The sequence below is a fragment of the Kwoniella mangroviensis genome (genome assembly GCF_000507465.2).
Source record: "Kwoniella mangroviensis CBS 8507 chromosome 1 map unlocalized Ctg01, whole genome shotgun sequence".
Classification (NCBI taxonomy): domain Eukaryota; kingdom Fungi; phylum Basidiomycota; class Tremellomycetes; order Tremellales; family Cryptococcaceae; genus Kwoniella; species Kwoniella mangrovensis.
This window is the reverse complement of record NW_027062533.1, coordinates 470412-497503: the sequence shown is the minus strand read 5'-3', so window position 1 is coordinate 497503 and position 27092 is coordinate 470412. Positions and strand designations below refer to the sequence as shown.

Here is a 27092-nt window from a genome sequence, read left to right as displayed (position 1 = left end):
CTATTGATATGTATGAATGTTGGTGATGAGATGAACTGGGTCGAGATGTGGAATCACGTCTTATATACCTCTTCACTCGTCATCACCTCCACTCCTCCACTTGTAGGAAGATCCGAAAATGCCGGAGTGACACCCCAAATTAAAATCGATTGATCAGCACATATTGGGTAAACAACATTACGAGTAAAAATACTTTACACGACTAAGCAAAATCAAGTATCGTCCATTCTAGTCCGGCGACAGCTCAAAGCTATGTGATAGATGTGCCAAAGACAATTACCGTTCATTCATTCACTTGGACTGTCCTTTCATTCACCGATTTACGAGTGTTTCGTACACTCCCCTTAGAAAGGATCCGAAGGGAGGTCAAACTTGTTACATATATGACAGGACCGAGGTTCACGCTGGAGACATGTGTCTACGAGAGTGTGTCTTGTTTTCGAGACAAGTCGAATTATGATTGTGATGTATATTCATCCATGGACAGCAAAAAGATAATATACATCTTCTATCTTTCAAATTCGTTATCGTAGACATACATTCACCTTCCAATGAACACTGACATTCTAAATTCTCGAGAAGATTATTGTACGGCCTATCTAAAAGTCTGATTCAAACAACCGAAAGTAAAGCAAGTTCGACAAAAGCCGAAACAATATATCTGTAGATGCTCTCAAAACATAATCGCAAGTACTGAAAATAACCGAGCGATCAATGATCCTGCGCACACAATATCATACTAAATCATCATAAACCTTACAGAACATCTCAAGGAAAATGCCAATATTAGGATTCGGAGGAGAAGACGACGAATCTACTACTCCTTCTCCCACACAGACTACCCGAGGGAATGACGATGACAAGACATCTTCTCAACGAACGACCAGTAAACCCACTAGCACTAGCTCTCAAGATGAAGACGAAGACGACGAGCCGACCACCAGGACCTCTAAACCCACGTCCACCGCTAAGAAAGATGACGAAGAGGAAGATAAACCGACTAGTACTAAACGTAAGGAGGTAGATGATGAAACGTCCACATCATCAAGTAAGACAAAAACCAAGACTAGTACAGAGGAAAGTACGTCCACGGGGGTGATGAGCGTTGCAAACTCTTGTATAAAGAATGGAACGGATAGTGATGAGTGTTTGGATGGGTATCAGCAGAATTCGGGATTGATAATATTCTGTGAGTAAGAGAAAGCGAGGTTGGACAGGAGGAGAGACAGTCAATGTAGATACATGATACTGATTGTATGATTTGGACATAGGTGCAATAGCGGGAGCTTTGGTGATTATCGGTTTGATATATTGGTTGATCAAACGAAGTAAGAGGAGGGGCAAATTGGAGGGGATGATAAGTAAAGCGTAGGTAGGGAGGGCGGGAATGATGGATAAGAAGCGTGCGTATAGATACTTAGAGGAAGGGAGCAGCGAGCAACTCCAAAGGACAGGCAAGATGCATCCTATGTTGTATGCCAGGACCTGATTATCCCATCCATGCTTGTCTGAATCATTGACTCGTTATAATGCTACTCGAGTATGTACGAATATCTCTTGTTCTCGCTTAAAAAAGACCACCCGTGTGTGAGCTCGAGATAAGAGATTGCAGATCCCTCTTCCAGTCGTGATCTCGGATATGACCGTGGAGTTACCAGATGAGGTAATTCTCTCTCGGCCGCATGAGTCAAAAGTTGAAAGATGAGATGGAGATTGCACAAATTGGATGTTGATTTTGATTTTCAGACTTTTGACTCGATATCACATACAAATCTATGGATTACAGTTAAATAGCTCGATCTAAATTGTATATAGCTTAGTAAAGCTGACCCAAACTTCTCATCCTGTTTGATACTTAGCTATAGACCAAGATAGAAATACCAGAACCAAAATGGGAGATATCGAGACTGGTTCACCAATCCCTTTCAAAGTCCCTTCAGCCTTAGCTACAGAGGGTGCCGAAGTGACTCCCAAATCTACCACGAACGGTACAACGAATGGTACCCACGTAGAAAAAGGGTTTAGTCCGAGAGATTTCCTGAGTGATAGAGCTAAAGTCACTCAGATTGACGGTAGTAAGTTTGCATCTACGTTATGTAGCAATATACTGTACGTTGGCTGATGAAGATGTCGGTGATTTGTAGTCAGAGGATTGATGGCTGTTGAAGGACCTGGTATTGTCTCGTTCGTAAGTACTTCCTATCCTCTTTCTTGATGCACCAAGACTGTCATTACTGATGAGTAGTCCTCTTTAGCTGTAAGTGCATCTCTCTACGCCCACTTTCATGCCCACCTTTGAGTCGTCAATCTTCTCTACGTATATGGACATCTCATATCATGAAGGGGAGGACAAGTACCATCCAACCTGAAGATACCGAGAAAACGTTGTTGATGTTGCTCACTCTGACTACAAATCCCAAAATGATCACTAACAACCATTACCAACCACAGCGCCGGTCGACCCAATCCCACCACCTTCCCATTCTCCTCTATAACCCTCAACCTCAAATCTCCCCTGGCAGACGCTCAAGGAAAAGAAGAAAGTATAACTATCGATACCGAAGATCTAGATATCGCCTTGCAATACTCGCCATCGCCAGGTCTGGGTAAATTGGTAGATTGGGCTGTAGGTTTGCAGTCTCAAGTGCACAACCGACAGAGGGATGGGAAATGGACGGTCAGTTTCGGAAGTGGAAGTCAGGATCTGATGTCGAAGGTGAGTGTCTCAGAATTTTTGCTGATGAGAGGAGATTGTCTATATAAGGTGGATTGTTGCTATATATATGACATGGGAAAAGGACTGTGGAACATAGCATGATATCGCTTGTTCCTGTCAAGATGCAATACAACCGCTACAACGTGATAGGCAATCCCGAGCTAATAAACGAACTGTCCAATAGGGATTCCACGTCCTGCTCAATCCTGGTGATCCAGTCTTACTTGAAACTCCAATTTATTCGGGTGTCTTACCACCTTTGAGGCTTCTCAATGCCGAGATGATAGGTAAGTGTCAGCCAATTAGCCGTCTTGCAAGGTAAAGCTGATACCACTTGATCATTGCAGAGGTCGATGTCGACTCTCAGGGCCTTTCAGCTAAGAATCTCGAGAGGATCTTATCTATCTGGCCAGAGGGAAAGAAAAGGCCAAAAGTACTATAGTTAGTTTTTTTCAACCTAATTGAAGTGTAATAGCTGTGGCTGATCAGCTGATAATCCGAGAATAGTACCTCGCCAACTGGATCTAACCCTTCTGGATGTTCTGCGCCGAGAGAAAGAAAATTGGAAGTACTGGAAGTATGTAAGAAGTACAATGTATTGATTTTCGAGGGTGAGTGAGGACTATCCATTGACTTGTCAGATCAGATATCAATGCTAACATCATTGACTGTCTCCGTCACGTCATTCAGATGACCCATATTGTGAGTTTCAGCTAAGCTGAAGGTCGCTTGAATGTTGAAGAATCTCTGAACTGACAGCATTGCAATAGATTACCTCGCTACCGAGCTTATCCCAAGCTACTTTGAACTTGAAGCTCAAGTTTATCCCGAAGGAGGCCACGTTGTCAGATTCGATTCGTTCTCCAAGCTTCTTTCGGCTGGTCTTCGATTGGTGAGTCATGTTAAAGCGTTTGACTTGTTGAAGTGGATACTGATGGATCATGCCAAATTAGGGTTTCGCAACTGGACCTAAAGAGATCACTCAGGCCATCGATGTCCTCACAGCCGGTGCCAATCTGCACACCAGTGGTGTTTCTCAAGCTGTCACTTTGAGGTTGATGCAACATTGTGAGTAACACAGCTTTCACACTCGAGGATTATACTGATTTCTAGACGTTACTTATAGGGGGTATCGACGGATTTCTCGCTCACGGTCGATCAGTAGCTAAACTGTATGCCGAACGAAGAGCAGAGTTTGAAGCCATTGCACACAAGTATCTTGACGGACTGGCAACTTGGGTATCACCCGTAGCGGGTATGTTTCTATGGGTGGACCTATCGCCATCAGGTATAAGGGATAGTTACGATTTAATCAGACATGAGGCTTTGGCGAAAGGTGTGCTGGGTGTACCTGGTATGGCGTGAGTATGAGCAAAATAATCATTCACAGCACGAAGGATTCGTTATTGACATCATGTTTGTTTTTTTCGTACAGCTTTTACCCCTCTGGTAGAAAATCGCCCAACGTGAGATTGTCATTTTCGATTGTTGATCTTGATCAAGATACCGAATTGGGTTTCGCGAGGTTAGCCGAGGCGATCAAGGATAAACAGAAAGCCTTGGGATTGGCTTAGAACGAATAGACGAGATCAGATATTGTGGGAAGTCTTGCTTCTGGACTGAACGCTGCTTTGTTCACAGGAAGTTGGTCAGGTGATCAATTGTAAAATGTTGAAATGTCTGTTTTAGATCAAGAAGCAAAGGAAAAGGACGATTCACGGTAATGTTTGTAAATAGGAAATAAAAATCAGGATATGGAATAGATCATCATAGAGAAAAGATATAAAGTGATATATCAATTGGAGTGACCGCCTGATCAACTGGACTATGATAATTCTTCTAATGAACCTCTGAGGTTCCATGAGAGCATAATGCATAGTATCGCATATTATTTGAGGTGTTCATTTGATCATACTGTACATTCCTATTCATACACCTCAATCACATCACAGCCACCAGTACTTCCCACTCAATCTGTTGCCCTTATCTAAAAGGGTAACACACTTCCTGCACCTCTTAAAGCCATTTGTCCCCCAAACCTCAACGTCGTTATACCCCCAGGGAAGTACGCTGCCAAATAAGATAGAAGGGCGACAACCTGGATGATAGCTGCTATTAACGTTCCGATGGTGGATCGTATACCGATAGCGAAGAATAGAGTAAGAGCTAGTGAGCCGAAATATGCTAGGGAGAAGGGAAGTCGTTCAGGTGATAAGATATGTTTGAGATCTACGGGAAAAATTTCATTATCTCTGTTTCTGTTTCTGTTTCTATTTCTGTTTCTGCTTCTGTTGCTGTCGGGATAGGTGAAAGGTTGACTGGTTGGTTACTTACGATTCCATGGACCATGTAAGATTGCGAAACCTAACATGAATAAACAACTTCCGAGGGTGAATGCTAATGCGAATTTACGTGGTTTTATGGCGACTATATATAATATATAGATATAATCAATCAGTCTAAGTACACGGACCAAGGACGAGATCGAATGTGAAATAGTACACTCACGTATAGGTAAGAATAAAAAGGCTACACCGAAACATGCTATACCCCCTGCACAACACGCTAAAAAACCTAGGAGTCTATTCGAGGTATATCAGCTAAAGTTCCCATCAATTTCAACCGGAGAGCGATAACTAACCTTTCCCACCGCTATTTCGACCAACGAACCATACCCCATCGAAATCAGCTCTAACAAACTTAAACTGGAAGAAGCGAGACGACCCACCGATAAAGCAAAGTATGCTTCCTCCTCCTGACTCCTCCCCTCGTTCCTAAGCGGTATATACCCACTCATACTATTCCAAACCCTCCCCAGGGGGTTGCTTCCTTCCTGCTGCGAGGAAGAACGCTGCGAATCATCTTGGACGGAGTTGGCCCATCGGAATCCTGATAGTTGAGATCGGAATGACTGTTGCGCTGAGGCTGACATGGGGGGGAATAAGTTTGTCGCTGTGGTTGTATGTATGGGATATGTAATGGGATGTGATCGGCAGGGAGAAAGCTAACGCTACGTATGAGGAGGGGTGGAATGGTTGAACTTGCTCGGGCGTTGCTGTGATTCGAGACCCACGGTGCAGCTATGCCGAAAAGCCTAATGGTGTGATGTAGCTGCCATATGGCTATGATATCGATTACAATCTGCATTACAACGATTCTGTAATGACCATTTGATCCCGCTAATGAAATCTGACAAGGGCTTAGCAGCCAATACCCGATGGATGATTCGACGATCATGACGTTGGCCGTTTTCTGACGTTCGACTTTTCAGACTTTTCAAAGATCAACCGACACTCATTCCTATATATCTCGTATCCATCGTTGATCAACTCATCAGCATCGTAATCCGTTTGGCTTCTACTTCCCGAGGGTCTGATATAGGGGCAATTAGAATAAAGCGGTCTTCTCCGAAATGATCTTTCAACGACCGATGACAGCTCTTGCTCGTCCGTCAAATCTCATCGCATCGACATCCAGGATCGGGTTTAGGAGATCGTTGGCTAGTGTTAGAGATGTTCCCGTCACGAGCAAGAAACCGTGAGTCAGCTATCATCTGATTCCGCGGGATCCAAGCTGATGTCACATTCACATATGTAGACCGACAGGTTAGTTTGACCCATTATCGTAGCTAAGCGAGTTGCCACCTGACCTGATATGTTGTAGCTGTTGTGATGATGAATATGGGTGGACCATCGACTGTGAGTATGCTCATAGCACCTTTCACGCATGGATTTCTACTTCAACATGCTAGTCTGCCTCAATCAACAGCGTGACCAATTTCATAAGGTGGTCGCACGCAGCAGGCATCGTCGATTCTCTTCTTCACATCGAGCAATCGCATATACTGACTAACTTGATTGCTATCTATCCTAAAGATTCCCGAAGTGCACGATTTCCTCTCTAGGTTATTCCACGATCATGATCTTATCCCCCTCCCATTCCAATCCGTTCTCGCTCCTATCATCGCCAAAAGACGTACTCCCCAGATCGAAAAGCAATATACCGACATAGGCGGGGGATCGCCGATTTTGAAATGGACCAAGCTCCAAGGAGATGAAATGTGTAAATTGCTTGATGAGCTCAATCCCGAAACTGCTCCGCATAAACCCTACGTCGCTTTTCGATATGCTAAACCCCTCACGGAAGATTGCTTAAAAGAGATGCAGAAGGATGGAGTGACAAGGGCTATAGCGTTCACTCAGTATCCCCAGTATAGTTGTTCGACGACCGGAAGTAGTTTGAATGAACTTTTCAGATTAGCGAGGAAAGATGGGTATGGAGATAAGGGATCGGTAGAGTGGAGTGTACTGGATAGGTGGCCTACGAATGAGGGGTTGGTAGAGGTGAGTGAACTTGATATCTTGGCGAGATCTAGATCGATATCTGAGGAATGGAGTGATCATTCGATCACGCTAAATGGATTGGCCGAGACAAAGAATGTAGAAGCAAACGAAGTGGTCCTCGTCAATACGGCAGACTGATTCCACTCTTATTGTGTCGATTAGGCATTCGCACACAACGTGAAAACTGCCTTGCAGCAGTATCCCGAAGAAAGGAGAAAAGACGTTGTGATCATGTTTTCGGCTCATTCGTTACCTCTCGAGATTGTCAAGTGAGTCTGCAATGATCATTGTCCTTGTTAAATGGATGAATTGGATTCAAGCCTAACATCTGTACTCTCGCAGCCGAGGTGATCCATATACCGCTGAGGTAGCAGCGACAGTCCACGCAGTGATGACCAAGCTGAACTTTTCCAACCCGTGAGTCGAATGTCAACGTTTCCCTAACGGAATGATGGTACATAGACTGATCGACCGATGTATGATGTTTACCATTAGATACCGTCTCACTTGGCAATCGAAAGTTGGACCTAAAGCATGGCAAGGTCCTCAGACTGCTTCTGCTATAGAAGGATTCGCCAAGATAGGTAAAAAAGATATATGTCTGGTACCGATCGCATTTACAAGTGATCATATCGAAACACTGTATGAGCTGGATATCGAGGTACAAGAGGAGGCTGAGAAGGTGGGTGTATACACGATTCCAAATTTTGTCCGGTTGTCTTGTTCCTGCTGCTAAAAGCTGACTTGCGAGATCATGCTTAGCTCGGCGTACACTTAACTCGAGCATCATCCCTAAACGATTCTCCAATATTCATTCGAGCGATTGCAGATCTCGTATCGAACCATTTAAAGGATTTCCAACAGGGTAAAATCGGTCCGACAGGTCAACAGTTGTTATTGCGTTGTCCGGGATGTACCAACCCTAAGTGCGGTAAGACGAAGGAATGGTTATCTACGGGTGGAGTCGGTCTAGCTGCTTAAGCCGCATGATCACCGAGAATATCATGACTTGCTAGTGTGAAGTGGATGCAGATCCGATCATTTATACAACAACTCATCCATGCATTAATATCATGATATCATTACAATACCTTCAATTCATTCCTTTCTTCTTGCACAACAGGATTAACATCTTCATGCTCAATCTTGATCGTTTCCAGCTCATTTCCCAACTGCTTTTCGATACCCAACCAATCTGATCTATTCAATGACAGTAAAGCTTTGTAATAAAATGCCAATTTCCTTGGAACTGCTCCACCGGATTTTGGAATACCGTAAAAATGGTATAAATTACTGAAGACGTTAAAGACCTTGGGAAAGGAAGGTTGGACAATCGGAGGGTGGAATAAAGGAGGGACGAGGGAAAGAAGATGTTGAAGTGTCGAAATGCTGGAATGTGAGGATGGCTAGAACACAATATGCGCATGAGCACCGAGAACGCAGAGCATGGTCTATGTTAAGAGATCGACGACGCTTACCACATCCTCAACTATATTATCCCACACCTTGCCCCATGCCGAACTTGGATTTTCATATCTCACTGTGGATTTTGGATCGATCAGGAATGGAACCAGTTTACCGATATACTCCTTGACCTCTTGGGGTGTGATATTGGCTTGTTGGAGATACTTGGAAGAGAGGGAGGGGAGTCGGAAAGATAGTAAAGTGTGTAAGTAGGCGATGCTAAAAGGATGGAAATTCAGCGTGATGATACTGGGCGAATGCAAGGAGGAGGGACAATTGAGATGAGATGGTGAGTAAAAATGTCAACTCACCATATAGCGACAGCATTGTAGATCAATTTCTGCCCTACACCATCAGGTGGTGAGATGGCATTTATGATTTCATCAGGTATCAGACCAGGTACAGGAGCAGTCCGTATTCTAGTCTTCTCCTCAGCCTCGTCATCATCATCTGCTTCTTTATTCTCTTGCAGCTGCTGCTCTTCCCACCAAGGGTAAACATCTGGCACATCCCGATCCTCGTCCTCGTCTTTGGTAGCTTCCTCGAGCAATTCCTTCGCCTCTTCCGAGTCGGGGTTCTTGAGGGCTGCCAGGAAGGCATCTCGATGTTGTTGAGGTAAGAGGTGGAATAATTGATTTGAATCGATTGAATCTATGTCCGGAGAGATAGGATATCAGCTATCATGTCAGAAAAAAACAGCCTGTTGTGATCTGGAGCTCGTGTCCTCACCCAAATCAACTCCATCCAGCTTCTCTAGCAACTCATCATATTCCTCTTCCTCCCTTTCTAGCTCTTCCAATTCCTTTAAGAACTGTTCAGACCCCTCTCCGCCTTCCGCCTGAGACTCTTCGAAGCGTTTCAGCATCTCTACCATAGATTTCTTCTCTTCCAAACCGGCTTTGGGATCAGCCGCTATAGACGAGAGGACAGTGGATTTGTAGAATGGTTCAGAGCATTGTGAGTGGGACTGATAACCGGGATCGTGATTAGCAATTCTCTCCTCGAGGTGTTACTGATGATATGAGGTTTAGACCTACCTCATCCCTAAAGCAGTCTAGAGAGCAATACAGGATATTACATCTCGGACAAACGTATTTACTTTCTTTCTTCCGACATCTAAAGAAAAAAACCAAAATTGATGAGCTCGTCTTGATCTTCATAGAGGAAATTGAGCTCACCTACATTCCGCATATCTTTATATCGGTATTGGTCGATTTGTTAGGTTTCGGTACCGAGAAGGGTAGACGTATCTGAAGTGGTTTAGGCTGTCTTATTGACATTCTGAGGTGATTGGTATAAGTTATGTAAACGTCAAGAAAGATAGAAAGAAGTGAGAAGGCGAGATTAAACTGACATCTTCGAATGATTTCATCCTTGAAATTTCGGGAAATCGTTCCTGAAAATGGTTCATTCAAGCTTCTAACTTGGATCTCTGTTCATTCAACTGTTTTCATCATCTCCTCTTCTCTTCTCCACTCTTCAGCTTTATCAGCAGTAAGAAGTATCTGAGTGAAGACGCAAGATGCCAGCTCCTCCATCATCAATCTACGCTACCCTCTCCTCTCCACTCCCTTCAAAACCATATATCCTCTCGATCAAACCTTCACCGACCAGCCCACATCTCATCCTCCGTCACCCAGGACCTGATCTCACCTTGGTGGATAACCAGACGTTGCAACCTGTTGAAAGACTCACAGGTGAACATCAGGGGAACGTCACTGCAATCGCTGTAGATCAAGATGCAATCTGGTCAAGTGCGAAAGACGGGAGTATTGTAAGATGGGATGAGAGGAGTAGGAGAGCTGGGACTGTTATACGGGGTGAGTAGACTAGCTCAGCTAGTGTACCCAAGCATATTCAGTGACCCAAGTTTATATAGCACAGATGAGCTGATCATGATGCCTTCCAGCTGCCGTAAGAAAACCTATTCCTGTGACTGCTCTTACTATCTCCGAGCGGGATCACCTGGTAATAGCAGGAACAGAGCTCGTATCCTCCGAATCGCATATAATGTATTGGGATAATCGAAATCCCTCTCAAACCATATACTTACATTCCTCAACTCATTCAGACGACATAACCAATCTATCCATCTTACCTTCAACATCAACTTTCCAATCATCTGCATCCAGTAGTAGGAATGGACCATTACCTCAAAGATTGTTATTATCCTCATCGACCGACGGGTTAATAGCATTAAGTGATCTGAAAGAGGCGGACGAAGATGAAGCTGTTATCTGTACGGAGAATTGGAATCAGAGTATAGCAGATTCGAATTGGTATTTGCATAAGGGGAAAATGAAGTTCTGGGCTAGGTCAGATATGGATGGCATAGCTACGTGGGATTTGGGATTGGGTGGTGAAGCGGGAGATGAACTGGAGGTGAGTGAAGACGCAAATGATCGTCATTTCAACCATTCACCTTTAGTCTATCCACTTGTATCTTACTGCTGAATTGACTGTTCTGATATTGTATACTATTTGTTACAGCTTCAAAACCATATCGAATACCCCTCATCATCATTCAAATTCAAGTCTTTCAAACCTCCCAAACAAGGTCCGACGTTCACTCAAACAGCATCGGAAGAGATGGAATCCAAGATTCAATTGAAATCAGATTACCTTATCGACGTTATACCGTCTCTCGGAGTAGGTAAGAATGGAGGTGCGATCACGGCTGTCGGTACGAACGAGTAAGTATATTCATATTCCATACCAACTTCATGAAGTCGATATATTTGCTAATCTGCGTGTGTCATGTTTGAACAGAGGCGATATAATCCTTCAACATCATTCTACATCTACAGATTATTCACCTTCAGCTTATCTCTTATCTGGTCCGTCGAAAAGTAGAGGGCACAAAGATGTGGTCCGAGCATTATTTCACGACTTATCGAACGAAGCGATCTACACCGGATCAGAGGACGGGGTGATATCTGGCTGGAACCTCAACTCGTTACCTGATAAATTGGTAGTAGGCGATGACGAGATTGATCTATCGGGAGATGAGAATGAGGACGAGGATGAAGATATGGATGAGGAAAGTGAGATTGAAACTGAATCTGAAGAGAGTGATAGGAGTGATGATAGTATGGGTTTAGATGATGAGGAAGAGAAAGGTCCAAGGTATGGACCGATCATAGGTGGTGGAAATAATGCAGATAAAGGAAAAGATAAGAGGAAAGAGAAAAGGAAAGGAAACAGGTTCGGACCGTACTGATAGACAATGCACAATGTAAACAATGCATTTGATGACAACAAATGAGAAACGACTATTCTGTCGAGTATGATGTGGTCTATATGATCGGAGGATGAGGAGATATTGCTAGATGATATTGCAAATGCAAGTTGTGATATGAGATAAGATGAATGAGATTGGTACATGCTTAGCACGTATCAACCAATCTATTCTTCGGTTTCGTGAAATTCGGTATTTGGTCCATTACAGTCTATCAGACGAGTGAGAAATCAGTCATCCTGCGATAATCATGTCGTTAATATGCAGTCACTCACAATATTCGGGTCATTGTAGATCTCGGGGAACCTATAGACGAATCAATGTCAACATCTGAAAGCTCCTGCGTTGCACTTTTCACTCACATTGATATATATTTGGCAGTAGGCATATCAGCAGGATCGCATCCAATGTTCCTCTTGTTGGGATCCTCTGTGAGTGTTATCATGCGTCAGAGACCAGATTCTAGTCCATGGAGATAGTCCGTTGCTAATCTGTTCAGAATCTTGTTGACTCACGATATACTCTGATATAGTCGACTTCCATCCTATCAGGAAGATTCGATCGTTAGCTATTGCAAGCTTACTGCGATATGATTGCTGTGCAGACTCACTTTACGGGCCAAAGCTTCTCCAATCCATCATAGCTAGAATGATCATACCAAGGTCAGACACCTGTACCGATCCCAACAGCTTGTGAATGACTTACTCTACAGCACCAAAGTTTTCTGAGATACCAAGATTGATAATCAGATACATCGGTTCTTCCGATACTAGCCGTTGACCGACCATCGCTTCATCATTCGGACCCATCGCTAAAAGATGAATGTCAATTGTCATGGATGAGCCTGTATAGATGAAAAGATACAGGCATAATTTACCTGCTCCACGTATGGTCCATGCTTTCTTGGCATTGTTGATCCAAGTAATATACCCATCTCTGGGAATGAAACATGATTGTCAGGCTGCCTCCTTTCAACATGAATGAGATGAACGAAGATTCAACTCACGCTCCTGGGGCATATTCGAACCCATAAGTAGAGAAACAGTTTGTGTTTTGCTCACTAACGATACAAAATACATTGTTAGAATACTTCACAAGGGAGCCTTCGAGCTAAACACAGACATACTAGCAATTCTATATGAGAGATTCAACTATCAGCAAAGTTCCAGCAATTTTAAGATAATAGCCAACTCACTTGATCGGTGACTGATAATCCAGAAGTAGCTTGTTGGTATATACTTCCCATATATTCATTAATCTTCGTGACGGTATCGTCATAGATCTCATAATCTTTCGTTGAGGAATTGAGGAACTGACAAGTACAAAAGTAAAGTCAGCACAGCAAACCATCAGCAGATCGCTACGGTTAGATATGATATGAGAAACGCACGTAGTAATGAGGATTGAAAGGTGCCCATTGACCAGACTGAGATACTTCACCTTCCAGTAATTCAGCATTGACCTATCGTCGCGTGACCACACGTTATGGTCAGTCACTTTCCTTTCACATTTAGATTGAGCGCTCGAGATTTGGGAGAAGTACAAACTCACTGTTGCCTCGAACAGGTCTATTTCAGGTGCAGCTCTACCTTTGAAAGTGCCATTACTCAATTTTGGTCCTGGATGGGTGGTGTCATCGGGGCAAGTACAGCTCGATAATCTCTGACCTGGGAGATAAGATAGCGAGTAATCGTAATTGGGATCACCATCCGTAGTAGTCAATTCGGGTTTACCTACCAAGGATCTCCATTCAGTCCACACTCTCGATTTCGGAATAACGGATGTGATAGAGATAGGAGCGAGAACTATCGCTTTGCTCACCATTTAACGTCTGATTAGGTAAAGTTCCGACATCGCAGGAATCATAACTATAAGGCCACATCCCATCTAATGATCCACCATAACCCGCTCGACCCAAATTACCCATCGTCCAGATAGCAGGCCACAAGCCGTACACATTGCTTGTTCCGGGTAAAGATACTGATACTTCTACGTAACCTCCTGTGAAACACATTTGATTCCATGTCGATATCACTGTGACATATAAAAATTAGTTTCAAAGCACTGTAAATGGAATAAGATAGGCGAGGGAAGAGTTTGAAGTTCCAGACTCACTGCCACCAGTATAGTTCATACCGTTCGTCGTGACTTTATCCAAGGTTATCTCCAATTTACCGTCCTTGGTAGTTACCATTCTAGGATCATACCATTCTAGATTATTCGTCTGCCAATAATGCAGGTCGACAGCTTGCCAATAAGGGTCATCGCCTGATTGAGCAGAGAAAATACAATGAAATCAGTCGCTTGATCACTTAACAAGATCATGATGATGACTCACCGCCGTAAAACTTCCTTCCATCCCTATTGAATTCATCAGAAAAGACCAATTCCCATTCTTCGCCCGTTTCCAGACTTGTCCAACTATATGCCGATGAGGGTGTATCTTTATCTATCAGTTGGAATGCTCCAATATCGGGTATCTGACCTGTAGAGCTGCAGATGGATATCAATCAGTACAGGAAACCGGTCCCAGTCAATATTTTCAGACACACTTAATCCCTCCTAAATTGTATGCCCCATGCGAATTGATGGGTTTATTCAGATAATTATCTAATATCGGATAGCCAGCACTAAACCACCATCAGGTATCAGTATATCATTCTTGCATCCCAACAAACGGAACAAACGCGGTCCACTCACAAGAGGATGACCAATACCAATAACATAGCAAACAGACAGCCTAAATTCGCAGCCCCTCTCCAAGTAAAGATCGCAGCGTGAAAACGGCTCTACGTGTATCATATTCGTCAGCGTTCATCTCGATTGCAAAACTCGTGGATAGAAGTTTAGGTTCGCGACCTACTTTCTTAGCTGGTCTATAATCGGGATCATGGAAATCATCATCTGGTTCTGGACCTAAATTTGACCATGTCGATGGATCTGCGGGTAAGGAGAACTACGAGTAGAATCAGAATTGATGTCAGTCCGTTATGATCTCGTCAAAGACGATCACACAAAGTATACAAAGATGAATCTGCCAAATTCTGAAGGATCGGATCTTCGAATGAGATAAGAAGGAAACTCACCATATCCGCCAAATGCTTCTTACCTCCCTTACTAGATATACTAAAATTACTATATCCATAACCCCTATCTCCATTTTCCGCGTAACTCAGATGATCATATTTCCTGAACTGCGTCAAGCTTTCCCCACTGTTTAGAGAATCGAGGGATACTCTCGACTCGCCGTACAAGCTCGGTAAGGGGTTGGATTTGGGTACCACACCGGTTGGTTGGTCATAAGGCAAATATGATGGGGACGAAAGGGAATAATCTAAATTCGGTGGATAGAGGGATACTGGCGATGGACCAGTCGAAGATCCGCTTGCTGAAGCTGACGCAGAAGAAGATGAAGAGTACTGGGGCATATAGTACGAATTTTGAGGTTTGTGTCCTGTGTTGAGGAAATTTGAAGTTTCTTCATTGACTCCTGCACCCGTTGACGAAACTTCAGAAGATAAACTATCATTCGAGTGGGATGATCTTAGACCCAGCCCTTTGCCTTTTCCTTTCCCACCATCATAGTAAGTTTCATCGTTCCAATCCCTATCTTTAGTAGGATATCCTCTCGAATCGTATTTCGGTACAGGCAAACCATCAATCTCCTTAGGTTTAGTTGGTGAAGGAGTCCCATTCCCACTTAATTCTATCCATCCTCCCTTGTTCTTTGATTTGCCCCTTTTGAAACTATTAGTAGGAGAAGGGTAATTGTCATTCTCAGATCGGAAGGTATCGACATTAGCCTGAGTGATTGTATTGGAATACCTAGGTGAGACCACACGAGATCGCAAATTTGATGGTGAAGCGACATTTAGTTGGTTATGTGCATGAGCTGCTGGTGAGTTCTGTATACCGGTGGCGGATATGACTCTACTTGCTTGCTGATTGATATTGCGTTGAGTGGGGGTAGCATTGCCATTTTGCTGCGATGAAGATGAGGAGGAAGAGGATGATGGGTGATTGCGAGAGAAAGGGTAAGAAGGGGCCATCTCGGTTGATGAGATATATACCTTGATCAGGCGACAGTCGAGTCCGATCGATGGAAGTGATAATATCCCGCAGTAGTCGTGTCGTAGTCTGTGAAGATCAAGTGAAGATCAAGTGATTTTTCACTGCGAGATTGCCATGAGATTGATCGAAAGACGCGTCTTTGATTTTGTTGATTTTGATTTTACAATCTCTCTACTTCTTGATCAGAGACGAAACACAAGACGATTGTGTTCGACAAGGAATGTATCGACAGATAATCAACCAATCGCACAAAAGAGACAAGCATGTATTGAGTGATGAGAATCGTTAAGGTAATACTGCCTTTTGGGTGAAATCTGAGATTCAACGATTCAACCCATAAATAACTTTCTCAGTTCTTATTAAAAATCCCACGAGGTGCAGGGAAATTGAGTGAAAAATAAAGCATAAACTTAGGTTGATCCGAAGTTAATGGTTACAGGAGATAGTACGGCGAGACCCCTTATTTCTCTCAAACTTATACAAAATCTTGACTTGGGAAACATACGATATGACTGATGAGCAAGGTGAATATCGATTCGAACGATCCTGCTAGGAAGGATAGAGGACGCGTCGAGACAATCCTTCACGAATTCCTGGTGGTTCTTAGCATCTTGATAAACATTTCTTTTGACAGCAGATGTTTCGGTTATGGTATATCTGACATTATCACTGACTATGGAAGTGAGGATATCCGTATTGAAAATGGTGAGGACATGACAGAGGTGAAGTGGGGATATTCATTAATAGGGGGGGGACTTTTCATCTTATCTACCTCCGAAATGGACCGGCAACCCAGGGTACAAGACATCAAGTTGGTCACTCGAGTCATAGTGTCGTGCGTTCGATACTCCAAATCGCCTTCTGAGCTTGCGTCATTGGTTGACCAGCCGCAACGTCAACCTCAACCTTGATCCGTTTACTGACTCATACCTATCCTGTCAACCTACATCTAAACATTGACAAGTTCAATATGCACAAGCACCTAACGTCACTCACCTACCTTCTGGACACCCCCACCTTGTGTACAGTGGCTCTACAGTGAGGTTTTCCGATATTTCATCTCTTTATTAAACATGCATCCCTTGTTCTAGAGCCTTAGAATTTGGTATATGGATAGACCCTAAGTATGGTAACCCATCCTATGCCTCAAGCGCATGCATGAAGCCTGTGTGTGACATGATCACGGATCAAAATTTCCTCAGCCAAAATTTTGGCTGAGAGAACTTTGACTAGGTCCTGCCCGTCTTTTCACTAATTCATGCATGCATACAAGTCATATGCCGAGGTAGTACAGTGCTCTTTTACCCACATACCAATCTCCAAGGCTCTATCTGAATATATGCAAGCACTGCAGCCTTCTGAAAATTTCCAAAAACCCACCATAGAGTCACTGTACACGGGGTGGGGGTGTCCACATGGTAAGGGAGTGACGTTACCCAACCAAATCTCGATGATAAAACCCAACACACCCTTCATACGACCATGCCAGCAATCTTACCGATCCCCTACGAGAATGTAGATGATGTGCTCCCGGTGGACCATGAGGAGACAGATTTTTTCCCATATGCTGACCGGATTGTACTCAAACTAAATAGAGAAATTGAAGACGGTCGCAGCCATATATGCTACTCCAACCCACATAACGATCAAGTTGGATTTCAACGCTTCCAATGTGACTCCAGGCACCCTCCGGCAGGGGATCCCAAGCCTTTCAATGGTTTCGACCATCATACCTTCGATTTCAAACGACCTTCGTCTGCAAACCCGTACAATTCTCCCTGGTCGCCTGGAGCTTTATCTAGCTCTCCCTCGGGCAAGGTCAAGATCCCTTTCAGATGGTTCTACAATTCCATACAATGGCTCCGTAGATTTCTAGGAATAGATACATTACCTGTACATCAACCTTTGGTCTACCAAGTCTATTGCGATAGCTACATACATACCGGCAATCTTTGGGACGTGTATCGAGGAACCATCAGAACCATCGGTTCAAATCTAGATCAATCGGTATCCAAGAAAGTCGTGATCAAGCTCACAAACCCCAATGAGTTTCTGTTACATACTCCGCAAACGCTGCCATGGAACCCTTATGATCGAAACGCCTATAAACACACCACAGAATCAGCTCAGAAAGCCGTTTTGAAGGAAGATTATATATACCGTCATGTACTGGTATCTGAGCAAGGATCAGTCGTACCATTGTATTTCGGTACTTTCGCTTGGTTCCCTGTTGGTCGTGCTAGTAACTCACCTAAAGTGATCATGCAAATATCAGAGGATGTGGGTGAGCTGTTATATCCTGATAAATTACGAATCTCACTGGAACCTGCCTTTATCCGGTCAGTCCATTCATCTATTCATCCATTCATGCAATTTATGGAAAATTCAGATACTGATCCTTTAATTTAACTCTGACTTAGGCAAAAGATTTACGATCTGTACCAAGAGGCGATCTACAAGAATCACGCTCTGCATGGATCCGTCTTCACACGTCATATAATGCAAAGACCAAACGGTCAGCTTGCTCTGGTAGATTTTCAAAATGCGATTGGTCATGCGAATAAAAAACCCTTGGGTCATGAATATTCCTATCGGATAGAAGAGGAAGAAGGAGAATCATCTTATCTCCTTTTATGGTACGAATAGTGAGTTGGTTTTCCTCATCAATGTCATCGCATTTGCTGACAGAGTGACCTCACAGCGAGGATGGGAAGGTCGTCGTGCTCTAGTTTCGCGAGTGACAAGGAATTCGATCAGCCTGACCGTTGTATTATGCTTCTCATGCAGTTGTAGCGGTTGGGTGTGTCTATACATTCGTATTTGATTGACCATACATCACCAGTTAAATAAGGTGTACTCGACTATTGTGCAAATTGTCAGAAGCAGCCGCACATGCCATCGTACAATCCTCAACCTGATAGAAGCCTACCGGAACCAAATAAACCAAACCAAACCAAGATCGAGCAGGTGCAAAATCGCCACATTTACTAAAACACCGACGGAGTTTCGTCACAACCGTGAATTTATCAAAATATCTGGTTGTCTGTCTGATATGCATGGCAGCAACAACCACCGCACCATCCACAGCCAAAAATTCATCTATCATCAGTCTTACTTATCCTTCTTCTCCCCATCGTACACGCCAAAGGTAAGTCATACCCATACCTATCATCGTGATCACACCGTATACTGACCTTCTTCACTGTCATCTAGTCAGCGGCCTTTTTACAAGCAAGCACCAAGCACTAAAACCTCTTTCTTCACTTTTTCTTCGTTTACAAATTAAAAAAGGAAATTTAGATTGTCAATATGTTGATCTCCAAGCAAAACAGACGAGTTGTGGGTATCATCTTTTCTCAGAAACACGAGTATGAAGTGGTCTGTTGAAGTTATTCGGATGGATGACTGATCGCATGTTTGTTCATTGATCATTTTGTTAGATCTACGAAACCCTCTTCAAAGAAGGTGTTTTAGTCGCTCCTAAGGATTTCAACCGACCTGCTCACCCTGATATCCCCTCTGTGAAAAACCTCGAGGTCATCAAGGCTATGCAATCCCTCACTTCCAAGGGATACGTCAAGACTCAATTCTCCTGGCAATGGTACTACTACACCCTCACCGAAGAGGGTTTAGCTTACCTCCGAGAATTCCTTAACCTCCCTTCTGAGATCGTCCCTCAAACTCACATGAAACCCGCCAGACCTCAAGGTCGACCTTCCGGATACGGTGACCGTGGAAACAGAGAAGGTGGTGCTTACAGAGCTCCAAGAGGTGATAGAGAATACAGAAGAAGAGATGATGGTGAGAAAGAAGGTGCTTCAGGTGATTACAGACCTGTGAGTGTATATTCGAAATATATCGGAAGAATCATCCGATGTCCGACTCGTCCCTTGTATCCAACGCCTGATCATACCCATCATATACCATATACTGATATGTCGTGTCTTTAATAGCGATTCGGCGGTGTCGGTCGAGGTGCTGGTGCTCCCCCTTCTTAAGCGATTCCAACATTACTTCCATACCATATTCCCATCCACAATTTGAGACATTAGATTGACCGATAGGACTAGGTTGGATATTGTTCGATATCACGCAGAGGGGATGATCAAAAAAGCTTGATAAAAAGGGGTACCTGGGATTCAGACGTATAGGATTTATCTGTTTCTATGCATTTTACCTATCGCGTTTGATTGACTGACCAGTTCCCAACACGATGATACAGATGTCGCAAGTGTTGAGATTGAAGGCGTGTGTATAAATTGAGACACTTTATTCGATAACGCATCATGAACCTCATTAACCTTGTCAGCTCATGACAGACCTATGAGTCTCTCAGATCTTAGCGATGAATGGACGATACTTTCGGTCTAGTTCAAATCATGTCATTCGATCAGCAGCAGATTGACTCAAGTCAAGTGTGATGGTTTAATCACTCGAATTCGATCACTGCTTGAAGCTGATAAGATCATTTCATACTCGACTGACGTACGAGTATCAGTACGCAATTCTCATTCCCCTAGTTCATGTTCATGTCCGCGAAAATGAATATGAATATGAATGATACATCTCTTCATTGATTTAGCTATTTACCTATTAGATTTGCCTATATATACATTGTATTTACAAAGTAAATCAAACTCTTCCTCCATTGTATTCTTATTATCCACATCATATATCCTATCACACTTCCGTTCTTTTCCTACTGTTCGGCATTGTTATGAGATTACCCTTACGCTCTTCCACTCATTGAGCCTTCTTCTTGAGATCATTACCCAACGTACCCCTCTTATTCCTATCATTGTAAATGACTATCCCAACAGCGATCAAACCGAGGATCACAATGTTTGCTATAATTGATTGACCGGAGCAAGACGTCGTCAGTGTAATCCTCTCAATAAGGAGTACAAGTCAACGGCAAAGAAGAAAAATGGGGATACTTACAAATGACGAAATGGACTGAAGCTCCAATGAATTCCGCAACACTCTCAAGTGTATTCCAAATCAACGAAGTGACACCCTGGACAAGAGAGAAGATGATGTTGAAGAATGATTGAACGACAGCCAAGATACTTTGTAAGATACCCTATTCATAAGACGTGGTTAGTATCTGCTACTCAACCAACTTGGAAAGAAAGAGGGGAGACAGATGAGAGAAGGTATAGATGCTCGACAGTACAGCAATAGCAAGTCTCGCTGCTAGACCTGCAGATGAAGAATGAGGTGGACGAATGAACACACTTGGATGGTATGGAATAACCCTTCGATAAGATTGGACATGGTGTTCGCTCAGATGTATTTGCTAGGTTAAAAATAGATCGATAGCAGATGAAGGAATGGAAGAAAGAGGAATAAGTGGGTGGCGGTATGTTACTTGTTTATATACATTCCTCATTCGGACCTTGAACCCGTCACGACCTCATCAAGACATGTCATGTTGTCAACAATAACATCGATGACGTAATGCCACGTGCACCCTGTCTGTGTACATGGCCATATAACATTCATGTCTGCTTGACCGCTCGCTATATGCTATAAGTTCAGGTATAAGATACTTTCTATTTTGACTATATGAGAAATGGATATATATTTTAGGTGGTGGTGTATATGTTGTCGACCTTCCGTCCATCATCTACTCCCTCCGTCCCAACATCCGGCAGTCCTTTTTAATCTGATCCTCACATCTACCTTGTCCACTCTAAGCCCTCCCACCAGCCGCTCTAAGTTTGTTCGCCTGATCAACCTTTGCCTGATTCGTCTTAGCTACAGCATACACTATCCCCGCCAGTCCTCCAACTCCAATCGCAGAGACGTTGCCGAAACTCGCCGGATCACCAAAGAACAACATCCCACTGGCCGCGACGGGGAGTTTGTTCAGTGCCCCAACCATAGAATACGTGGTCGATCCACATACTCTAACACACCAAGCAGTGGAATAACTGATGAATACAGCTGCGGCGCCTGAGAATGCTATGGCCGATAATAGTATAAATCTGTTGGATTCTGGGAAGTTGAGCGAGAGCGATTCAGTCCCCCAATCTTCGATTACGAGGGAGAAGACCATGAGTACTGGGATAGAAAGGAAATTGTTGTAAAACATCGAATCCCAATCTTTAAATCCGGTAACTTTGATTCGTTTTCTCATGAAGAGGACCTAGGTGGGATGGTAGGAAGCATCATGTCAGCATTGGTAGTATAAGGACGAAGCCATGTCTCAAACGCCAGATGTGTAGGCCGTGAAGGATTTGGTCTGAAAGAGACAGCACCGATGAAACGCGTTCTTCCTAGTCACTGTCACTCACGTAAGCCGCAGATGCCAAACAATTAGCGGCCATCCAAACGTATCCAGCATTTATTCCACCGATAGTCGATATGGGTCCAGTAGCAATTTCGAGACCGGTAGTAGGGTCGAGTTCAGGTGGAGAGTTCAGGAAAGATGTGATATCTGCCCAAGCGGCGATGATGGAGGAGCCGACCTAGAGATTTTTAAGAAAACAACTCAGATCAACCGAGACGTACACCCCGTGATAGCAGCTGACATACCATCAAGGCGAAGGAGCAGAGGGTCAGTCCGGTTACAACTCCATTGAACATGAACACTTCTCCGTAGGCCTAAGAGATGAATCAAATCATCAGCTGCCCTTACCCATGGCGAAAAAATTCATCACTCACAATGAGGATGATAGTGAGATTTTTAAAGATACTTATAATGCAAAAAGTCAGCTCTGCGTGTAACTTGGTTAGGAATGATTAGCTCACGTGTAAACCGGAATGGACAGGAATTGCTGAATTTCCCAAGATGCTTATTAGCGACAGTACTTCAGAATGACTGTCGTCGAAGGTAGATGAGCTCACCAATGATTTTGATCCGGTATAAATGACCGCCACGAGTAACGTAGAGATAGGCCACCATGCTTTAGCATCTTTCATATCGAAGTCTCGGACTGAAAAGTAGAACGGATTAGCGAGATTATCGAGTGATTGATGATATGCTCATGTGCACTCCCGTATCCGTGGTACAGTGATGTCGTATTCGTTACTAAATAGTATGATAACTTACAAGTGATTATTCCAAATCTCTTTACCGACCATACAGCCAACACGCAAACCGCCGACTGAATAGCGAGTAACAAGAAGGTCATAGTGAAGTGTCTACCCGATACGACGTACTGTGGTGATAATCATACAATGAATTCAGTATGTGATATCCGAAATGATATTCCCTTTACACATCAAGGAAGAATTGCGTTTCATGAGACGTCTGAGACTCACCTTGTTGACTACTGTCATCATGATACTTGCGGCGCAGTAAGAGAGAATGGGTAGGGCTAAATGATATCCGAGTATCAGCTATCATCCACATGTATGATACAATCCAAAGAATACAGGCAAGCCAAATGAGATGATCAAGAATCAAACATCCGTATCAAGGATGGCATTTGATTAATGATATAGCGAATAGCGAAAAGACATCCCAACTCACCTTGTTCCTTCCCCGCCAACTTATCATCCCTCCTCTCCTCTCTCCTCTCTCTCCCTTCCCTCTCTCTATCCGCCCCGAGATTATTCAATAGCATAGCATTTGCATCGTCCTTCGCCCCGCCTCCGGGTGTACCGGGTCGAGAGATGTTAGGAGTAGGTACGAAAGGTTTCGACATGTTATCTAAATCTACCAAATGGCCTTTAAGACCTTGTTCTTGATCGTCGTAATCGGGGAGAGGTGAAGTTTCGTGAGATCGTTCCGGGATAGGAGAAGGGATAGATAGACCGTATCCGTGACCTATTATTCTAGGACTGAGGTTTGGACCCAAGCCTGTTAAAGGTAATGTATTTGAGGGATTTGAGATGGGTCGATGATAGAGTGGTTGAGGTTGCTAGAACACCGAGTGCAATTGACAAGATACCTCTCTTCAGCTGTATGATCCGCGCCAGTATGCAGTACTATTTCAAGATGAGAAGCGATGGGAGTGGAATGAAAGAGTAGCTAACTATGAGATGGATTGGAATTATCGTATCAAAGCACAATCTAGACTGTAGAGTAGCTAGAGCAGAAATAGCGTAGCTGTATTCAGGGTCACGATATGACAGACAAAAAAAGCAAAAGCAAAAGCAAAAAAAAACGTGGTAGACCATTACATAAACATTGATGCACTAGACTCACTCGTAAACTCGCGCCAGAAGAGGATGAAGATGAAGAGGACATGATATGATCCACCAACTTTGTATGATGATGATATTAAGCAGAAGAGAAGGGATGAGGAGGCAAGAAGAGCAGGAATACGGATAGCTGTTGCGCTGTTCAGTCAACATATATTCACTTTGCCAAGTCAGATGAATGTGAGTGCGACTGTGAATGTGAATATCGATCAAATACTCCTACCCAAAGGAACCCCCAGATGAGATGAGTGAATGAGTCAACTGCTCAACTGCCAATCACTGCACAGCTTGCACTGATCAATCCTATGCATGGGAAGGTCATGACGATACAGACCAGTGACGAATGAATATGCAACATACAGATCAGAACAATGCTACACTATCTCAACACATGTGTCATGCTCATGCAATCATCATCTCCTCACTCGGCACTTCTCTATCCAACAATCCACTGTTCTCACTGTTCTCACTGTTTACTGGGTCCGGCTGCAGATGCACCATTCCCCTCTACCTGCGGTTTCACCTGTCCTTGAGGGCCTGCAGCTACATTCCCACTCTGAGCAGGCGCATTCCCATTAACAGCTTGAGCATTGGTCGAAGCAGCCGCCGGTGTCGTTGTCGTCGTCGTCGTCGTTGCCGTACCAGGTGCAGGTGCCTTGGTACTGACATTCAGCAATTTTGCCAAGGCGATCAACTGAGTCTTCGTACATTGCGTGAGATTCCTTATATTCATCCCATCCGGGAAAAATCAGCTTTTTTCACACCCTAATCAATTGTCGATAAGCTAAAACTTACACGGAAAGCACCACAGAATTCTTATCCTCCAGATATCTGATGATCGTAGCGGGTGTTTTAGGCGAAGTCGGTGTAGGGTTCGGTAAAAGTAACTCGAGAGATATCAATTGAGGTATCAATGATCTATTGACAGAGGCTCACGATCAGCTGACATGCAGCTGAGTTTCAGAATCCAGCTTACCTATTAACAGTCAAAGATACTGGACCTTTATTCACAACTCCCGCAGGTGTAGAAGCAGGTGTTGCTGCCTGGCCAGGAGTACCAGGTGTACCAGGCGTGATAGGTCGATTCGTACTACTTCCCCCAGGTAAAGGGGTAGATGTAGAAATGGGATTGGGACTGGGCGTATTCGGGTTTGCGTTTGCAACACCATTGGTCTGTCCGGTCAAATGAGGTGTACTAGGTTCTCTCACACCTGCTCTTCCTCTTCCTCTAGGTCTTCCTCGTGGTTTACCTCTGTCCAGATACGAGCTAGAGGGCGTAGATGGTGGTGAAGCGATGGATGGTGGTTGATTAATATGGTGCGGTGGTGTGGGATTGGTGTTGATAGGATTGGTGGAAGACTGTAAAACCAATTTTTTCTTCTCCTCTTCTTCCCTCAACCTCCTACTCTCTTCTTCCTCCTTCCTCCTTCTCATCTCCTCTTCCGCTCTCTGCTGCGCTACCACCCTTCTCCGCCTCTCATCTTCGATAGCTTTCAATCTCTCTTCTTCCCTTCTTTTCTTCTCTTCCTCCGCACGTCGCTTGTCTTCCTGCTGTTTCTCTATCAACGCGTATTCGGCATTCAACGGACGAAGAATAGTCTGTAAGGAGGATATTTCCTCTTTTAACGTTTGATTGGTTTGCTGGTACATCGGTATCAACGATGGCATGTTCGAGTTCTACGTCAATTCAGAAGTATGATCAGCATTGCTCCTTATTCGTTCGTCAAGTAAAAGTTAAATTTGAGGACAAGGTATAATGCAATGCTAACATCGTACACTTGGGGAAAACGAGAATAACAATGAACCTAATTCACTCACCTCATCAACCCTCATCCTAAACTTCCCAAAGCGATCTTCCACCCTCCTAACCCTCTCAACAAGTCCACTAGCATCTTGTACTTCTGAGACACAAATTCCTGATGAGCTATGCGCAACCTCGAAAGCTAATGGAGACAACGAAGCTCACCTTTCAATTCCTTTTCTTTCGATTTAGGTAACTGTCCATTCAGCTCTTCATCATATATCTGCCAAACATGATAAGGCATCAACCTATCTACCATATCTTCATAAGATTCGAATCGAGTAGGTGGAGAAGGGTAAAGGGTGGAAGTTTGATCGAGTTGCAGAGCGAGGTTCAGACTGTAAAAGTGGAATTCATCAAGGGGAGATTAGTCAAAACCTAATGAGAGGAAACTGATATTTATATAATATTTATGTATATAGGCATTACTATGATTCCTTGTTTAGGAATATATCATCAAAAACACTCACTTTAGATATTCCTCTTCCAACAATCCCAGTTCGTTTTCCTCATACCCCATCAAACCCCATTTCCTCTTTTTATCATTGATCGCTCTCTCATATTGAGAGTACTCAACGGTCGATGGTCCAGGTCCAGCTTGGGCATTCACCTGGCCTGGAAAAGAAGAAGAGGATGATTGAGGAGTGGGGATGGCGGCGGGTTTGGAGTCCGTTGGTATAGTGGGAGTACCATTTGACGGTACTCGTACTGGCTCGGAAACGGAGTCGGTCTCGGGTTCTTCCTTTTTCACTATTATTACATTTGATTCTTCCTTTATCGCTCCATTGCTATTCCCATTGACTTGAACATTAGTACTACTAGGAGTATTTGATATGGGAAGAGGTAGAGACATTGATGAGTATACAATGAGGATCCAGAGACGAGTGGACACCCTCCACCGGTTTCTGTCTGTTGAATTTTGACTTTGATTAGATTAGATCGCAGAGGGATGATTATGATTATGGGGAAGATGAGAAAAGCACGAGTTGGCAGGAAGAGGGACAACCACAATTAATTATTATAGAGGGGCGGAATCAATTATCGGTGATATACCACCTGTACATCAACTGTGGCACTATGCTAATCTATTCCAACAGAGAGAAGAGAAAGACATGAATCGTGCATATTGATATTTTGTATATTCAATTCCTATTCCTATACCTATACCTATACCTGATAGAATATCTATATGCGAGAGAAAGAGAGAGAAGTGATACCAAAACCTGGAAATGGGTATTTACTATGTACACATGAGAAAGAAAGAAAAGAAAATGCCAATGATATGGAAAAAAACGACCACTCTAA

General features: G+C 43.6%; 12 protein-coding genes across 12 annotated transcripts; 6 read left to right on the top strand and 6 right to left on the bottom strand.

Moving 5' to 3' along the window:
• Positions 1 to 777: 777 nt before the first annotated feature.
• On the top strand, positions 778 to 1372 carry I203_100170 (uncharacterized protein; the record flags this gene model as incomplete). Its single annotated transcript, XM_019151307.1, has 2 exons — positions 778 to 1189; positions 1272 to 1372. The coding sequence occupies 2 exons, from the start codon at positions 778 to 780 to the stop codon at positions 1370 to 1372; spliced, it is 513 nt and encodes a 170-aa protein (XP_018999390.1).
• Positions 1373 to 1891: 519 nt separating this feature from the next.
• I203_100169 (uncharacterized protein) lies at positions 1892 to 4290 on the top strand (the record flags this gene model as incomplete). Its single annotated transcript, XM_065516581.1, has 11 exons — positions 1892 to 2075; positions 2145 to 2184; positions 2452 to 2716; positions 2901 to 3003; positions 3064 to 3157; positions 3224 to 3327; positions 3407 to 3418; positions 3487 to 3608; positions 3670 to 3784; positions 3843 to 4077; positions 4152 to 4290. The coding sequence occupies 11 exons, from the start codon at positions 1892 to 1894 to the stop codon at positions 4288 to 4290; spliced, it is 1413 nt and encodes a 470-aa protein (XP_065373399.1).
• Positions 4291 to 4703: 413 nt separating this feature from the next.
• On the bottom strand, positions 4704 to 5648 carry I203_100168 (uncharacterized protein; the record flags this gene model as incomplete). The annotated part of the gene is made up of 5 exons (XM_019151305.1): positions 4704 to 4945; positions 5051 to 5143; positions 5225 to 5298; positions 5358 to 5368; positions 5445 to 5648. The coding sequence occupies 5 exons, from the start codon at positions 5646 to 5648 to the stop codon at positions 4704 to 4706; spliced, it is 624 nt and encodes a 207-aa protein (XP_018999388.1).
• Positions 5649 to 6396: 748 nt separating this feature from the next.
• On the top strand, positions 6397 to 8040 carry I203_100167 (ferrochelatase; the record flags this gene model as incomplete). Its single annotated transcript, XM_019151304.1, has 6 exons — positions 6397 to 6414; positions 6592 to 7059; positions 7222 to 7328; positions 7402 to 7476; positions 7555 to 7741; positions 7822 to 8040. 6 exons carry the CDS (start codon positions 6397 to 6399, stop codon positions 8038 to 8040), a joined length of 1074 nt encoding a protein of 357 aa, XP_018999387.1.
• A 101-nt stretch (positions 8041 to 8141) lies between these two features.
• I203_100166 (uncharacterized protein) lies at positions 8142 to 9803 on the bottom strand (the record flags this gene model as incomplete). Its single annotated transcript, XM_065516580.1, has 6 exons — positions 8142 to 8465; positions 8538 to 8742; positions 8835 to 9174; positions 9253 to 9490; positions 9561 to 9639; positions 9706 to 9803. 6 exons carry the CDS (start codon positions 9801 to 9803, stop codon positions 8142 to 8144), a joined length of 1284 nt encoding a protein of 427 aa, XP_065373398.1.
• Positions 9804 to 10045: 242 nt separating this feature from the next.
• Positions 10046 to 11743, top strand: I203_100165 (uncharacterized protein; the record flags this gene model as incomplete). The annotated part of the gene is made up of 4 exons (XM_019151302.1): positions 10046 to 10343; positions 10433 to 10905; positions 11014 to 11216; positions 11293 to 11743. The coding sequence occupies 4 exons, from the start codon at positions 10046 to 10048 to the stop codon at positions 11741 to 11743; spliced, it is 1425 nt and encodes a 474-aa protein (XP_018999385.1).
• Positions 11744 to 11909: 166 nt separating this feature from the next.
• Positions 11910 to 15810, bottom strand: I203_100164 (uncharacterized protein; the record flags this gene model as incomplete). Its single annotated transcript, XM_019151301.1, has 19 exons — positions 11910 to 11972; positions 12037 to 12067; positions 12124 to 12190; positions 12277 to 12305; positions 12372 to 12404; positions 12467 to 12572; positions 12639 to 12697; positions 12768 to 12821; positions 12888 to 12895; positions 12957 to 13073; positions 13152 to 13223; positions 13313 to 13494; positions 13583 to 13795; positions 13877 to 14029; positions 14100 to 14254; positions 14314 to 14391; positions 14462 to 14550; positions 14625 to 14717; positions 14848 to 15810. The coding sequence occupies 19 exons, from the start codon at positions 15808 to 15810 to the stop codon at positions 11910 to 11912; spliced, it is 2565 nt and encodes an 854-aa protein (XP_018999384.1).
• A 1504-nt stretch (positions 15811 to 17314) lies between these two features.
• I203_100163 (uncharacterized protein) lies at positions 17315 to 18561 on the top strand (the record flags this gene model as incomplete). The annotated part of the gene is made up of 3 exons (XM_019151300.1): positions 17315 to 18171; positions 18253 to 18477; positions 18534 to 18561. 3 exons carry the CDS (start codon positions 17315 to 17317, stop codon positions 18559 to 18561), a joined length of 1110 nt encoding a protein of 369 aa, XP_018999383.1.
• A 580-nt stretch (positions 18562 to 19141) lies between these two features.
• Positions 19142 to 19830, top strand: I203_100162 (uncharacterized protein; the record flags this gene model as incomplete). Its single annotated transcript, XM_065516579.1, has 3 exons — positions 19142 to 19171; positions 19273 to 19668; positions 19786 to 19830. 3 exons carry the CDS (start codon positions 19142 to 19144, stop codon positions 19828 to 19830), a joined length of 471 nt encoding a protein of 156 aa, XP_065373397.1.
• A 745-nt stretch (positions 19831 to 20575) lies between these two features.
• I203_100161 (uncharacterized protein) lies at positions 20576 to 21109 on the bottom strand (the record flags this gene model as incomplete). Its single annotated transcript, XM_019151298.1, has 3 exons — positions 20576 to 20679; positions 20774 to 20915; positions 21071 to 21109. The coding sequence occupies 3 exons, from the start codon at positions 21107 to 21109 to the stop codon at positions 20576 to 20578; spliced, it is 285 nt and encodes a 94-aa protein (XP_018999381.1).
• A 418-nt stretch (positions 21110 to 21527) lies between these two features.
• Positions 21528 to 24032, bottom strand: I203_100160 (GDP-mannose transporter 1; the record flags this gene model as incomplete). The annotated part of the gene is made up of 10 exons (XM_019151297.1): positions 21528 to 21983; positions 22132 to 22305; positions 22373 to 22441; positions 22502 to 22532; positions 22589 to 22614; positions 22685 to 22773; positions 22890 to 22998; positions 23102 to 23157; positions 23313 to 23703; positions 23991 to 24032. The coding sequence occupies 10 exons, from the start codon at positions 24030 to 24032 to the stop codon at positions 21528 to 21530; spliced, it is 1443 nt and encodes a 480-aa protein (XP_018999380.1).
• A 420-nt stretch (positions 24033 to 24452) lies between these two features.
• On the bottom strand, positions 24453 to 26640 carry I203_100159 (uncharacterized protein; the record flags this gene model as incomplete). Its single annotated transcript, XM_019151296.1, has 6 exons — positions 24453 to 24708; positions 24782 to 24904; positions 24963 to 25663; positions 25805 to 25887; positions 25953 to 26125; positions 26258 to 26640. 6 exons carry the CDS (start codon positions 26638 to 26640, stop codon positions 24453 to 24455), a joined length of 1719 nt encoding a protein of 572 aa, XP_018999379.1.
• Positions 26641 to 27092: the final 452 nt, after the last annotated feature.